Here is a 12,355-nt window from a genome sequence, read left to right on the forward strand (position 1 = left end):
TCAAAAGAACGAGAAAGAAAGAACTTGGTTAGTTGTAGGAAAATGGTTTTCAAATAATTACAAAAATACGACATTATTTTCCATTTTTCCAAGAATTATATAGGAAATCTAGGAAACAATTAAAGAAATGTTTTCCGACTTTCCTATACAAAATTTGAAAAGCTAAACATTTTTGCAAAAATTATAAAAATTGGAAATGGAAAATAAAACTGTTTTACACAAGTGCCAAAATGTTCACTTTTCCCTGAGACATAATTCTCTAGTTAACTGTACTACCAGAACCATAGGAGGTACTTGATGAATCAAATAACTTAAATGTAAAATTTTCAGAATAAAAAACAGATCCAAACCCAATATTTTCACAAACTATCCAATATAATCTAGACAATCATGAAAATAAAAATAAAATCAGTAGGATGATGCCCAGCATGCCATCCTTGTCATTATAAAACCTATGATCTAAAATCCATTTACCCCTCCCACCACCTCCCTTTTCTTCTGTTTTTCCCCTGAGAGTGAGAGAGAGAGAGAGATTGAAAGGTAACATCCCCATGTACGGAGAACACATTACTTTGATTTTGCCATAAGTATTTTTTAGGTACAAAGGTTTCTAAAAGCAGCAAAAGAAATTCATGCAATCAATAATAAAAGCTATAATCCCTGAAAAGTCACCAACTTCAGTTGAACATGTTTTTACACAGCATTTATAATCTCATTTTGGTCCATGAATTCTTTTCTAACAGCTACAAGAAACTAACAGCTCAATTAGAAATAATATATCAGAAAGCAACTCATACAAAACAGCGGGCTACCCTATTAATTTCCAGCAATGAGGGAGAGGAGGGCAGTGCCTAGTGAAAGCCTTTCTTAACCAACTAATGTTTAGGGGAATGTCTTTGACTAACAAAAAGAGAGTGGTCTATTTGTCCTCCATTCTGTTTAGCTGCATACACTGCTTCAGCTTTGATCACAAGGGGAATAAGCTCAGACGGACTACCCAAAGCAGGCATAGCAAATGCCCAAGCTAGAGGAAAGGAAAAAAAATTCAAATGTTAATTTCTGCTCAACAAACATCTCTTTCCCACTTCTTTTAGAGAATTACTATAGACATCCATGCCAACCTTTACATACTATCTGAAAACTCTTTAGCTGCAGTCTAAATTTCAGCCTTAGTTACTGCCATTAGCCTCCAAAATGCCACTCAATATCTAGATTCCTAAAAAACTTGATGTCTCTGAATTAGATGCTGAGAGTATTATGATATATTTGATTCAGATGAAAAATATTGTTAAAACGGCCTGAAATTTAACACAAACTAAGCTTAAAACAGCACCTACTAAAATCAATAAGATAAATATCTTACCACAAAGATTCTTGACGAGCAAAGCAACACAGAGTTACCACAAACTACTAGTACTAGGAGAAGTGATGAATAGAAATAAGGAAGCACTGAAGTGAGGGGGAAGCCATAACATTCCTGAGCATAGTCCTGGAATCAGAACAAACAGCAATTCAACAAAAAATCTCTTAGCTTGTCAATTCTGCCACAGTTTAAACCCATCAAACTAAGGAAATTAAAATCAAACACCAAAGACCATTTGAATGGGATCCAAGATTCTTACTTGGAATTGAGAAACAAGGCCATGTGGAGAAACTTTTCTCATCGAATACAATCACCAAACATATTCCTCTACCCATCTGAAAGGAACTTAATGAAAGCCATTTCGAAAATCGCCATTAGAATGGCAACAGTTGAAGACAACATCTGCCCTTCCATTCCTCCACCTGCATTCAAACATTGTATATGATGATTGCTTCTTTTCTTAGGAAAAAAAAAACAGAAGAAAGAAGAAAAAAGATAGCTGATTCAAAACAAACTTCATAGTGTCACTCACCAGATTGTAAATTATATTAATAATCTTGCTCTCCTACACTGGAGAGTACCAGTTTTCAGTCCATGTTGAAGGAATGGTGGCATATCACTCTAGGGGGAAAAGCCACTTCATCCATGTAGACAAACAATGCTTAGATAGATGATCAGGTAAATCTGCCTACAGAACATCAAAATGATCAAGAAATTAGTTAAGCATAACTGCAAACATAGATCTAGAAACGCACAATTGCAAAGTCAAAATGATAGATAAAAATAATTCAGAACTAAAACCAACAGGAGTGATGCAATATGAGCTTTGAGGCTTGTGACCTGAATTCATCATACTTGGCATTGTTAGGAATTTTGAGCAATTTTTTGTGGTTCATTATTTTTCTACTTCTTCCTATTTATTTTCTATAATTTTCTTTTAGTTTTCTCTTAACCTTCTCCCATTTTCTTGCTGATTATCTATTGCCAATTGAACATCGAGAAGCCTCATGATGATTGATCAAGAGAGAGGAGGGGCTTGAATTGCCTCATAAATAAATGAAAAAAAAAAACCATGGATTCACAGGAGAAGAATTCTGGAGACAGAAAGTGAGAAACAAGACTCTGCAAAATGAGCTACTTCGGTAGAGAATTAGATATCCCTTTCATGTTATTAACATTAAAATACATAGGGCTCAAACTTAGTAAGGAACTAGACTAGATGTTGCATGGACTTGTGTAAAGGATGCATTCATCGGACTCACCTGTTTAATAATGATTCTCCAGTATTCTGAAGTGCCAATTACCCATGTCGCATACCTAAAGGCGCGTTTGGCTTGGGTTATCCTGCAGGATTCTGGGAATGCGATGTTTGGAACGTTCAATGCCACATTTGGAAACTCATGGAAATCCGACAGGGCAGGCATCTTGGATTCCTTGAAAATGAAATATGCCCCGAAAAATACAGGTAATCAATATCGACCTCTCCCCTAAGTACTCTTGGATTCTCATGGGAATCCTTGGGCCAAAAGTATCCTCATCATCATTGATCTTGTAGAAATTGCTCCTTCTTATTCAATAAGAATAACAATAATATTGTTATCATCATTGGTTTTCAATATTTTGATTATTCAATAATAATTTTGTTAATTAACCTCATCTACTAATGCATTACACAAGTCCACGCAAACAAAATTCAGAAATGTCCAAGATCTTTTATCAGCACCAACCAGACTGCATTCATTAAATGCAGAAAATGACAACATTCTGCTCGCAAAAGAATTACTTCACAACTACCACTTAAATTCCAACACCAAAAGGATAGACTTGGAAGTGGATCTCATGAAGGCTTTTTACTCTTTCATTGGGAGTTTGTCACTCTTTTATTGGACTGTAATGGTACACCAAGTAATTTTGTTAGCTATTTGAGAGAATGTATAACCACAGCCAGTTACTCTATCCTTATCAATGGCTCAGCAGAAGGCCTCTTCAAGGGTGATAAGGGCATCAGACGGTGATCCAATCTCCCTAAGCATATTTGCTATGATCATGGAAGCTCTTACTGAACTGCTACAATATGCTGCTGCTCATGGTACTCTCACCTATCATTCAAAATGCAACAGGATCAAATTAGTGAACCTGTGCTTTGCGATGATGTTCTTATTCTTGCTCGTGGGGACTTGGAGTTCGCCACTAGCATAAAGCATATCCTCACCATATTCTATAAAATTACAGGGCATAAATGCAAGGTCTTAAATGTCGATTTCGACTCAAACTTTGAAGCTCCCAAAGTACTGAAATTTTGACGGAAAATTCGATTTCAATGTCAATTTCGCTTTCGATTTGAAAAAATAAGGGAAATTAGTAGTAAAGCATGGAATTCTTTGTGAAACTTTAGAAATGGTTAACAAACACAATAATATAGGTTTTAAGACTAATATTTTACAAATTAAATACATCTATATTTTGTATGAGGTGAAAAAGTTGTAAAATAGTATGTATATCATATCAAACATATTTGTAAGATAATATACATTAAACATCAGTTAATACAAATAAAATTCATAAATCATTTAAATATTATTTATCATACAAATAATGATAATTTAAACATGAATGGTTAAATTAAATGTTGCTGTAAATTTATTTTTTCATATAATTTCAAAAGCACTTGTAATAATCTTTTGTTTCAATAAAATAAATTAAAAGAGAAATTTCACTTCACTCTTAAATCTCTCATTTGATTTCCGACGAAATTTCATTGTATAGTTAAAATTTTGACAAGTTTTCACTAAAATTTCGAGATTTCGATAAATTTCAGATGATTCGTTGAGATTTCGACGGAAATTATGCAAGACCGAAATCGACTATCATTTCAATTTCAAGGGTGATGGAAATCGGAAATTTCGAAAATTTCGTGGAAATTTAAGACCATGCATAAATGTAAAAAAAAAAAAAGAATATTTTTGTTCTGGTATTCCTGAATCCACCAAGAAGGAAATAATTCAGATAAGCGGATTTCCTGAAGGACAACTCCCTAAAAAGTACCTGGGCCTTCCTCTACCTAAAGGATTGGAAAAATTGATTGAGAGCTACACACAGAAAAAAATCTCAGTAGGATCTATGACTGTACTGCAAAGCTTAAAAAATTCTTTCTCTAAAGCAAACAGGGTTGTTGGTCCACTTTGTTCCTACACAAATCAATCCTAAAAGAGCTAGAAAAGAAATTTAAAGCTTTTTTGTTGAAGGAAATGATTGAAATATCCACTCATGTGAAATCAAATGAAATATCCACTCTTGTTGAAGAATGTTTACAAGCCTATAAATGGAGGAGGATTGGACCTGAAGCTCTTGATTGAAGGGAGTGATTCTCTAGCATTTATGTTCCTCAAAGTCCTCATGTATAATCTGGATACACACAAACAGGCTCAAAGGAACAAGCATCTGGCTGCAAATGCCTCTCTTGGCTGTACTTCCACAAAAGAAAATTATCAAAATTAGACATTTAGCCTATTGTTGCCTCAAAAACAGCACTGAAAGTGGAAAAAAATACCTTTTTGTTCTTTGAAAGTCGGCATCCTCACACTCCCCTTATCGAGAAATATTGTGTTTCACCTACCAATTGAGTTTGGAATTCCCCCTAATGCCAAAGTTGCTGATATTCTTATTCACATGGCTGAATATAGCCAAGAAGGGGGCAGTCTACTAAAGTTTTTCAAATTCAAAGCACAACAAATATCACCCCTTCTCTTGAAACTTCTGTCTGTTGGAACCTCTCTCCATCAGGTAACATTTCCTTCCCTTCGGCTTGGGATTCCAGAAGGAGCTGAAAGCCTGAATAAATCTGGCAAATTGGTCTAGAGTCATACAGAGTAAATGCTACATGCCTAAACAGTCATTTGTTGCTTGGCTTGCCAGTTGCCATTAAGAACAGACTGGTCACCCTCGATCAACTTCTCTCCTGGGGTAGGATCTCTGATATGAACAGCAAACTTTGTAAAACTCAATATTCAGGGGCCAATACTTCCAGAATATTCCTAATCATCAGGTAAGCTTGTCACATCCTCAAAATCTTGCATGGACCAACACTCCTAGAATAATCCTACTCCTAGGTCCACAATAAGTCCCTCCCATAAACTCCTCTTTCTTTAAATGCACCAAAACTAGATTTTTGCCTTGAGCAAATTCTTTAAATTGAAAACATTGACCTAGATCATAAAGCTCATTGCTAGCTTTAATCATCTTTCTTACAGTGACAATAATTTACTTTGATAAATCATTGTAAGCCATAATTCTTAAAGGGAAATAAAAAGGAAAAAATTCTTCTAGGGTTTGTCACAAAGCAAAACCTCAATATTCAGGGGCCAATACTTCCAGAATATTCCCACTCTTAGAATATTCATAATCATCAGGTAAGCCTGTCACATCCTCAAAATCTTGCATGGACCAAAACTCCTATAATATTCCTTCTCCTAGGTCCACGATAAGTCCCTCCCATAAGCTCCTCTTTCCTTAAATGCACCAAAACTAGATTTTTTCCTTGAGCAAATTCTTTAAATTGTAAACATTGACCTAGATCATAAAGCTCATTGCTAGCTTTAATCATCTTTCTTACAGGGACAATAATTTACTTTGATAAATCATTGTAAGCCATAATTCTTGAACGGAAACAAAAAGAAAAAACTCTTCTAGGGTTTGTCACAAAGCAAAACCTAAGTTGAAACAAAAATCAAGCTTCTCACATGTCATCTTGTATTTGTGAGATTAAATGATTCATACACACAGAAGTCATGAAAAGGAAGGAAATCTTTCAAAGAGGGTGGAAGATATTTGACCTTAAGGAGGGGGTTAGGAAAGGAAGATATAGATTGGAGAGGACATGAGACTAGGGCAGCTGAAGAAGGCGGTCAGGGGGCAATTGCCCTCAAGTTCAAAAGACAATATTTTGGCCCACATACTTCTAGGAATTTTTATTTTTTTCCAAAAAGATATTTGTGCTCCCCCAGAGTTTTCATAGTTTTGCACTGCCTCTCAGAAAATTTTACTTGACACACTATATTTCTCTCATCAATTATGCTTTGTCCCCCATTAACAAGATTTCTAGATGGGCCATTGCAAGAGAAATGAAATGATGCAATGCTATTCAATGAAGAGTTGATTTAGATTGTCAGTGTCTTCAAAAGGTTGATATGGCTTTGTTGATCCCTCGAGAAGGCATCCAACTGAAGGAGAAGTGCTCAAAGTAATATCTTTGTCACTCACACAATCAACTTCTTAACCAGAAATTGTTCAACACTAAAGTACATTCCTCCCCTCCAAAACACACAAAATAAATAAATAAACATAAGGAGTGCACAAAGAATGCTGCCATCTCTAAACTTTCTCAGACTGTTCTTCCTGAAGCTTGCTTCTCTCCCTGTCATCCACTGGTCCTTAAACATCCAAACACATTCACTCAAAGCCATCTTCAATTGAAGCAAATCTACATGATATGAGAAGGAATCATCCCCATACTATACGCATTGAGGAGGTTTGGAATCCCAAAAAAAAATTAGTAGGTGAAGATGGTGAAGCATATATTCTTCTCCTTCACTGCAGGAGCGGCAAAGCAGTGCGCTTTCAGCTTTATTTATCATGGAGTGGGTTATGCCAGAGATGTATATTATGAGAGGAAGTCTAAGAAGCTCCAGTCTTTGGCCCCTTATAGACGGGCATTTAATGGGACAGAATCCTCTGTGCACAGAATCAAAAGATGTGGTTGTGTTTGCTACATTTCTGGAGCACATCATCTTTTCTTTTGCATCAGGCAAGTGGGTCGAATTTTTGCTGTATGTTTGGAGCATTGATGTGCAGCATCTTTCATTTCTCTTGAGGCAAATGGGCAGAACCATTTCTTGGAAAATTTCTCGCAGTTAATAAGGTTTGTGCCCACTTCTCATGCAAAAAGTCTACAACCCCATAACCCCCCCCCCCCTTTTCAACCCCCACGTTTTTAATTGCCATCATCAACAACAACATGACCCAATATAGTGAGAAATTCCTACCAATATTTGAAAGAGAATGACACATGCAATTCATGTAGAAATGCATGAATAGCGCACGCACAACTTCATGCACATAAACCTAGCATAAAAAGCACCAAATTGCACTAAAAAATTGTTGCTTCCTTTAACAATATAGGCTGTTTCATAATTCTTCTGCAACATCAGTGTACCAGAAAGTTAGCATCCTTTATTAAGGTGGACCCTCAGCCTGTGCCTTTTTAATGAAATATTCACGTTTAACACCCCACCCACAAAATAATTACAGGAAAAATTTATCTAAACCTTCCAATGTTTCATCATTAAAAAGGAAAGCAACTTTTGTTTAAAAATTTTAATTCTTTTTTAGGATAAAAATTTAGAAGTTTTTACCCAAGGCATGCATTATGCACATGTTTATTTTTCTCTGTTCATTTTCATTTTTTTATTATTACATAAATTAACGCCCAGAAACTATGGTTTATCCAATTGAAAATTTTTCTTTGTCCCCTTTCATTTTAATTTTTTATTAATACATAAATTAAGGCCCATAAACTATGGAACACATAGAAAAAGGACAAGGTGCACAAAAGAAACAATAATCAAGTCATAGGACGGAAAGAAAGAATGTAATATTTTTATGATTAAAGTTTAGATGTTTAAACTAGGGGCAAATAGCAGGGGAAAAAAAGTAGAGCATTTACCCCAAATATGATATTTTACAATTATATTTATTTTTATTCAATAAAGAAAAATTCATTAAAGGCATCAGGGGGGGTACCACCAAGGCACAAACAACAGAAATAATAATGTACTGTTGAAGCAGATAAAGTTTAATCCTCATCAATTTCCTCAAATTATAGTCTTCAAACACATGATGTTTTGTACTAGTAAAATTCACTTGTCAAGAATAATGCACCATTGTGGTATTGTATAGAGGTCCCTTTAAAAACTAAAAACAATACGTCCTACCCAAAAAAAGAGTAAATAATATGCTTGTTCTATCTTGCAATTTTCATGCGTTCTTTGTCACAAAACTTATTTATTTTGCTAATATGAAGTCTATAAGAGCAAACCACTAATGTTATGTTTGGTTTGTGGAATGGAATATAGGAATAGCTATTTCATAGGAGTATAATAGTTTACAAAAGAAAATTAGCATTATTCTAAAGCAGATGGATGTGGCAGAACTGTCACTATTGCAACTATCATGGGATAAACTAGGAATAATTATTCCTAAATTTCACCACAGAATGTTATTCTATGTTTATTGAAATAAAACCAACTTTTGCATAGCCATTTATCTTAAAATAGCACCACTTTTTTTTATATGAACTATTATATTCATATACAATAGCTATCCAATCATAGACTATTCCATTCTGCAAACTGAATGTAACGTAAGAGACATGTAAGGACTTTAAATTAATTACGCTGAGGATGAAGGTTTAACATACACTGTTCCACAAAGTAGAATACTCATCAGTTGAGAGAAACCAACTCCCAGCCCTAGATTGCCGCCTACTGGTTGACATATCAGGATCCAAAAGCTCATCATCATAGCTGCCAAAGGTTCTTCTCCTCTTCTTCCTAGTTTTCCCTTTCTTCTTCCGTTTAGATCTAACCGATGCTCCATCTTCCAAATCAGACCCAATTTCTTCTGAAAAGCCATCATGATGTAGCAATGCATATTCCTCAGATTTTTCAAAACCAATTCCATTATCAACAAACAATGATTCCCATGAAGCAGGAGTCTGGCATTCCTCCAACAAAATATAATGAAGAACCCAAGACTGGAGGCCCAACCATTTGATCACTTTTATGGTCTTTGTTTTTAACCACTCTTTCACAATGGGGGCCAAACTATTAGAATTGTTTGAAGTTGTACAAATCCGCAACACAATACCTTTGATTTGTGCCTTCTCCTCTTGGGCCTCTTCATCACTTAAAAGCCGCATAAGTTGGCGTCCTTGATTAATAACCGCATTTAGAAAAAGTAACTGATCAATAGATGCGCAATCATTGCATCTGGAAAGAACAATCTCAAGCCAGCAAGATGGGTTATCAAAATCCTTAGGCTCCATTCTTGGGTTGAGATATTTCTTAATCAATTGAAGAAAGATGCAGATGTCCTCCTCTTGAAGAACAATAAGACTATGATGACAAAGAGAGGAGAAAGATTCTTCCTCTAAAAACTCATTTATGACTTCCCATATTTCTTTTGAATCCTCTTTATACATTAAGTCAACAAAAAAATCTACAAAAAAATTGATATCAGTTGACAAAATTTCACCATCTTTCAGTGACTCGGCAAACTCATTTGATGACCAAAATTCAGGCACATTTTCAATGAAATTATTGACCGTCCGTTGAACATCCAAATCAAGGAAATAATGAGGTTTTGTAGCAACCATTGCAGGTGATTGCCCATGTTTCCCCTTCCACTCAAGTTCCTCCCAACAAATGTCCCGATTTACAAAAGCAAATTGAGATATTGCCTTAGCACCTTTTCTGACCTCCAACCCGCCACCAACACTACAGAAATTAGAAAACCACTGGGATATACGCCTTGAATTTCCTGCGTCGTTCAAAAATATCACACAATCAGAACTCCAAAATATTCGCACTAGGGGTCAGACCATTGTATGAACCTATAATTTTTTTTCTTAATGAAGAAATTTATTAAGAGTGAAAGAGATTACACCAATCTATACGTTTAAATTGTAAGCATTAACATACCATTACAAAAGCAACCATAAGGATAAACCAGACGTATTCAGCAATCATCTAAACTCATCTAAGCACCTATTAAACTGAGTAACCAGATACTTGAGAACTAAAAGCCAAAACTAATGCAGCTAAGTTGGAGGAACTGTTTCTACAAGTCTTGTTATGGGATAACTCAATTAAATATCATTATAGTAAAACCAACCAAGACGTGAGCCGAGTGCACAATGCATAAAAAAGTGGCTTGCCTCTAAAGAAATCCTCAAGCATGTAACTTTTCTTTGCTAGTACGCTTCCTGCTTTATGTGGCCTCTTCTCAAAGAACATTTGCAACAGTTGGGTGGCAAGGCGCCCCTTTAGTTTCTTCGTCCTCAAAAGAGTCACGAACAGCTCCAGCTGATGGCGAGGAGCTATTGAACGAATCCCTGATATCGTGTTGCAAAGCCATAGTCGAGCCTCAGACCGACTGCCAGATGACAAGATCAATAACCATAAAACAGATTCCAATTTATTCAAGAGTGAGATTCTTGGCTCGAAAGAGTCATCTTCTTCTCCACTGTCACCCCACATGGGTCTCGAGAGAAACAACTGAACCATTGTATGAATGCCTGGAATATCAAATTCCAACCGAAGGGCACTGCATAAAAATATCATTTGCAACTTGAACAAGAAAATGAGAACGGCGACATTCTACATAATTGGGACAAACTAAACTAATCATAAATAATGCAGCAAACCTAGTAGAAATATTCTTGATAGAAACCGGAATGAGTTAAACTAAATTGATAAGCAAAAGAAAATTTGCAAAATTCACTACGAGATAACAAACACGGTAACTCAATAAATCAAGGCATGAGGCAGGAAAGAATCAAAACCTACACGAAGAATCGAAGACAATCTTTCGTGAAGCATAGCTAGGGCTTCCTGTCGTGAAACGTCCCCTGGGCTAGTTCCCTGCTTTTTTTTTTTTTTGCGAGTTTTTTCCCGGTTTAAAATTTTTTTATAAAAATATATTAAATAATATCCTATTATTTCCGCTTTACGAAATCTCACTACTTAATCCAATAACATTTTTTTTATAAAAATATATTAAATAATATCCCATTGTAAACGCGTGGCAAATCTCGATGGTTCATCTAAAGAGATTTGCTTGGGAACACTAATTGTTCAACCATCCGGCACTGAATGCGTGGCAAATCTCTCTGGTTCGTACAGTGAGATTTACTTCAGAATACTAATTGTCCATCCATTCAGCGTTAGACGCATGGCAAATCTCGCTGGGTCATCCAACAATATTTGTTTCATCCCTTACAGAGTCCTTTCTCCTTCCATTTTGTGCACGAACAGAGAGCTTGGTCCTCCTATGCAAGCTTTGTAGAGAGACGGGGAGGAGCAGAGCAGGTGACCGTTGCTGAGGTAAAGGTTGAACATGTTGCATGTTGCAGGTTGCAGGTGATTGTTGCTCGTCGGGAGGCTACCTAACCGTTGAGGAGTAGCTATATAAACTTGAGGAGATGGGGTAAGTGGATTTCCACCATTTGCTTTGTTGATAAATTTGAAATTAATTTTTTTGATAGAGTTTGTTTGATTGATAAAAGAATTTAGTGTGTCTTTCAATTTGCTGTTTGAAGGCTTCATTTGGAAACAAGCAAGTTTGAGGTTAGGGATTTTTTGTGTTTGAAATTTATTTTTTATGATGCAGTATGTATGCCCTAACAAAAACGAGATGCATGAAATTTATTTGTTTGGATTATATAATCATTTTGTATTTCAATGTTCTTCAGCATATTTATAGAATCATCTTTATCTTGTTTGATATATTTGCATTTTTATTTCTAAATGTATGTTTCAATTCTGCTCCCATAAATTTTATTTGTATTGTTTTATTTTGTCATGTGATTGATGATTCGTAGTTTGTCTTCTTCTCATGTTTATTTGAATATATAAATCATGAATGTGTAAACTTATTTCAATTTTCATGATCATTGAATTTAGTTTTAATTTTGAAGTCATATGCATGGAATTGTAAATTTTTTATGTTAGGATTTTTATTTAATTTCATGATTATTTGAATATATACACTAGTACAATATGTGATCCATAGGGCTCCTACTTGAAGCACGAAGCTGTGAAAATGAAGGACAATTAGAAAATCCAAAAAATTTCTAAAATTTTTCTGTATACATTATATCCTTTTTTTTGTATGATTCTTTTCATAATTGGTTTACTATTTTAATCTTACTATTTT

The 12,355-nt window shown here is 35.2% G+C and overlaps 1 protein-coding gene across 2 annotated transcripts in view; it reads right to left on the minus strand.

Annotated features, from left to right (window-relative positions):
- LOC131156728 (uncharacterized) overlaps positions 1–11,094 on the minus strand; it is a 16,000-nt gene extending 4,906 nt beyond the window's left edge. Inside the window, exons 1-6 of one of the 2 annotated variants that reach the window (XM_058110620.1) lie at positions 10,987–11,090; positions 10,356–10,744; positions 8,838–9,958; positions 1,896–2,051; positions 1,623–1,785; positions 1,364–1,489 (exon numbers count right to left, since the gene is read on the minus strand). In XM_058110620.1, the coding sequence (XP_057966603.1) occupies positions 1,980–2,051; positions 8,838–9,958; positions 10,356–10,704 (1,542 nt within the window). In that variant the 5' untranslated portion in view covers positions 10,705–10,744; positions 10,987–11,090 and the 3' untranslated portion in view covers positions 1,364–1,489; positions 1,623–1,785; positions 1,896–1,979. Of the gene's footprint in view, positions 1–1,363; positions 1,490–1,622; positions 1,786–1,895; positions 2,052–8,837; positions 9,959–10,355; positions 10,745–10,986 lie in introns of both variants that reach the window. The other variant, XM_058110619.1, reaches the window with a different exon arrangement.
- Between the last annotated feature and the right edge of the window lie 1,261 nt (positions 11,095–12,355).

Source organism: Malania oleifera, chromosome 5 (assembly GCF_029873635.1).
Source record: "Malania oleifera isolate guangnan ecotype guangnan chromosome 5, ASM2987363v1, whole genome shotgun sequence".
Classification (NCBI taxonomy): domain Eukaryota; kingdom Viridiplantae; phylum Streptophyta; class Magnoliopsida; order Santalales; family Ximeniaceae; genus Malania; species Malania oleifera.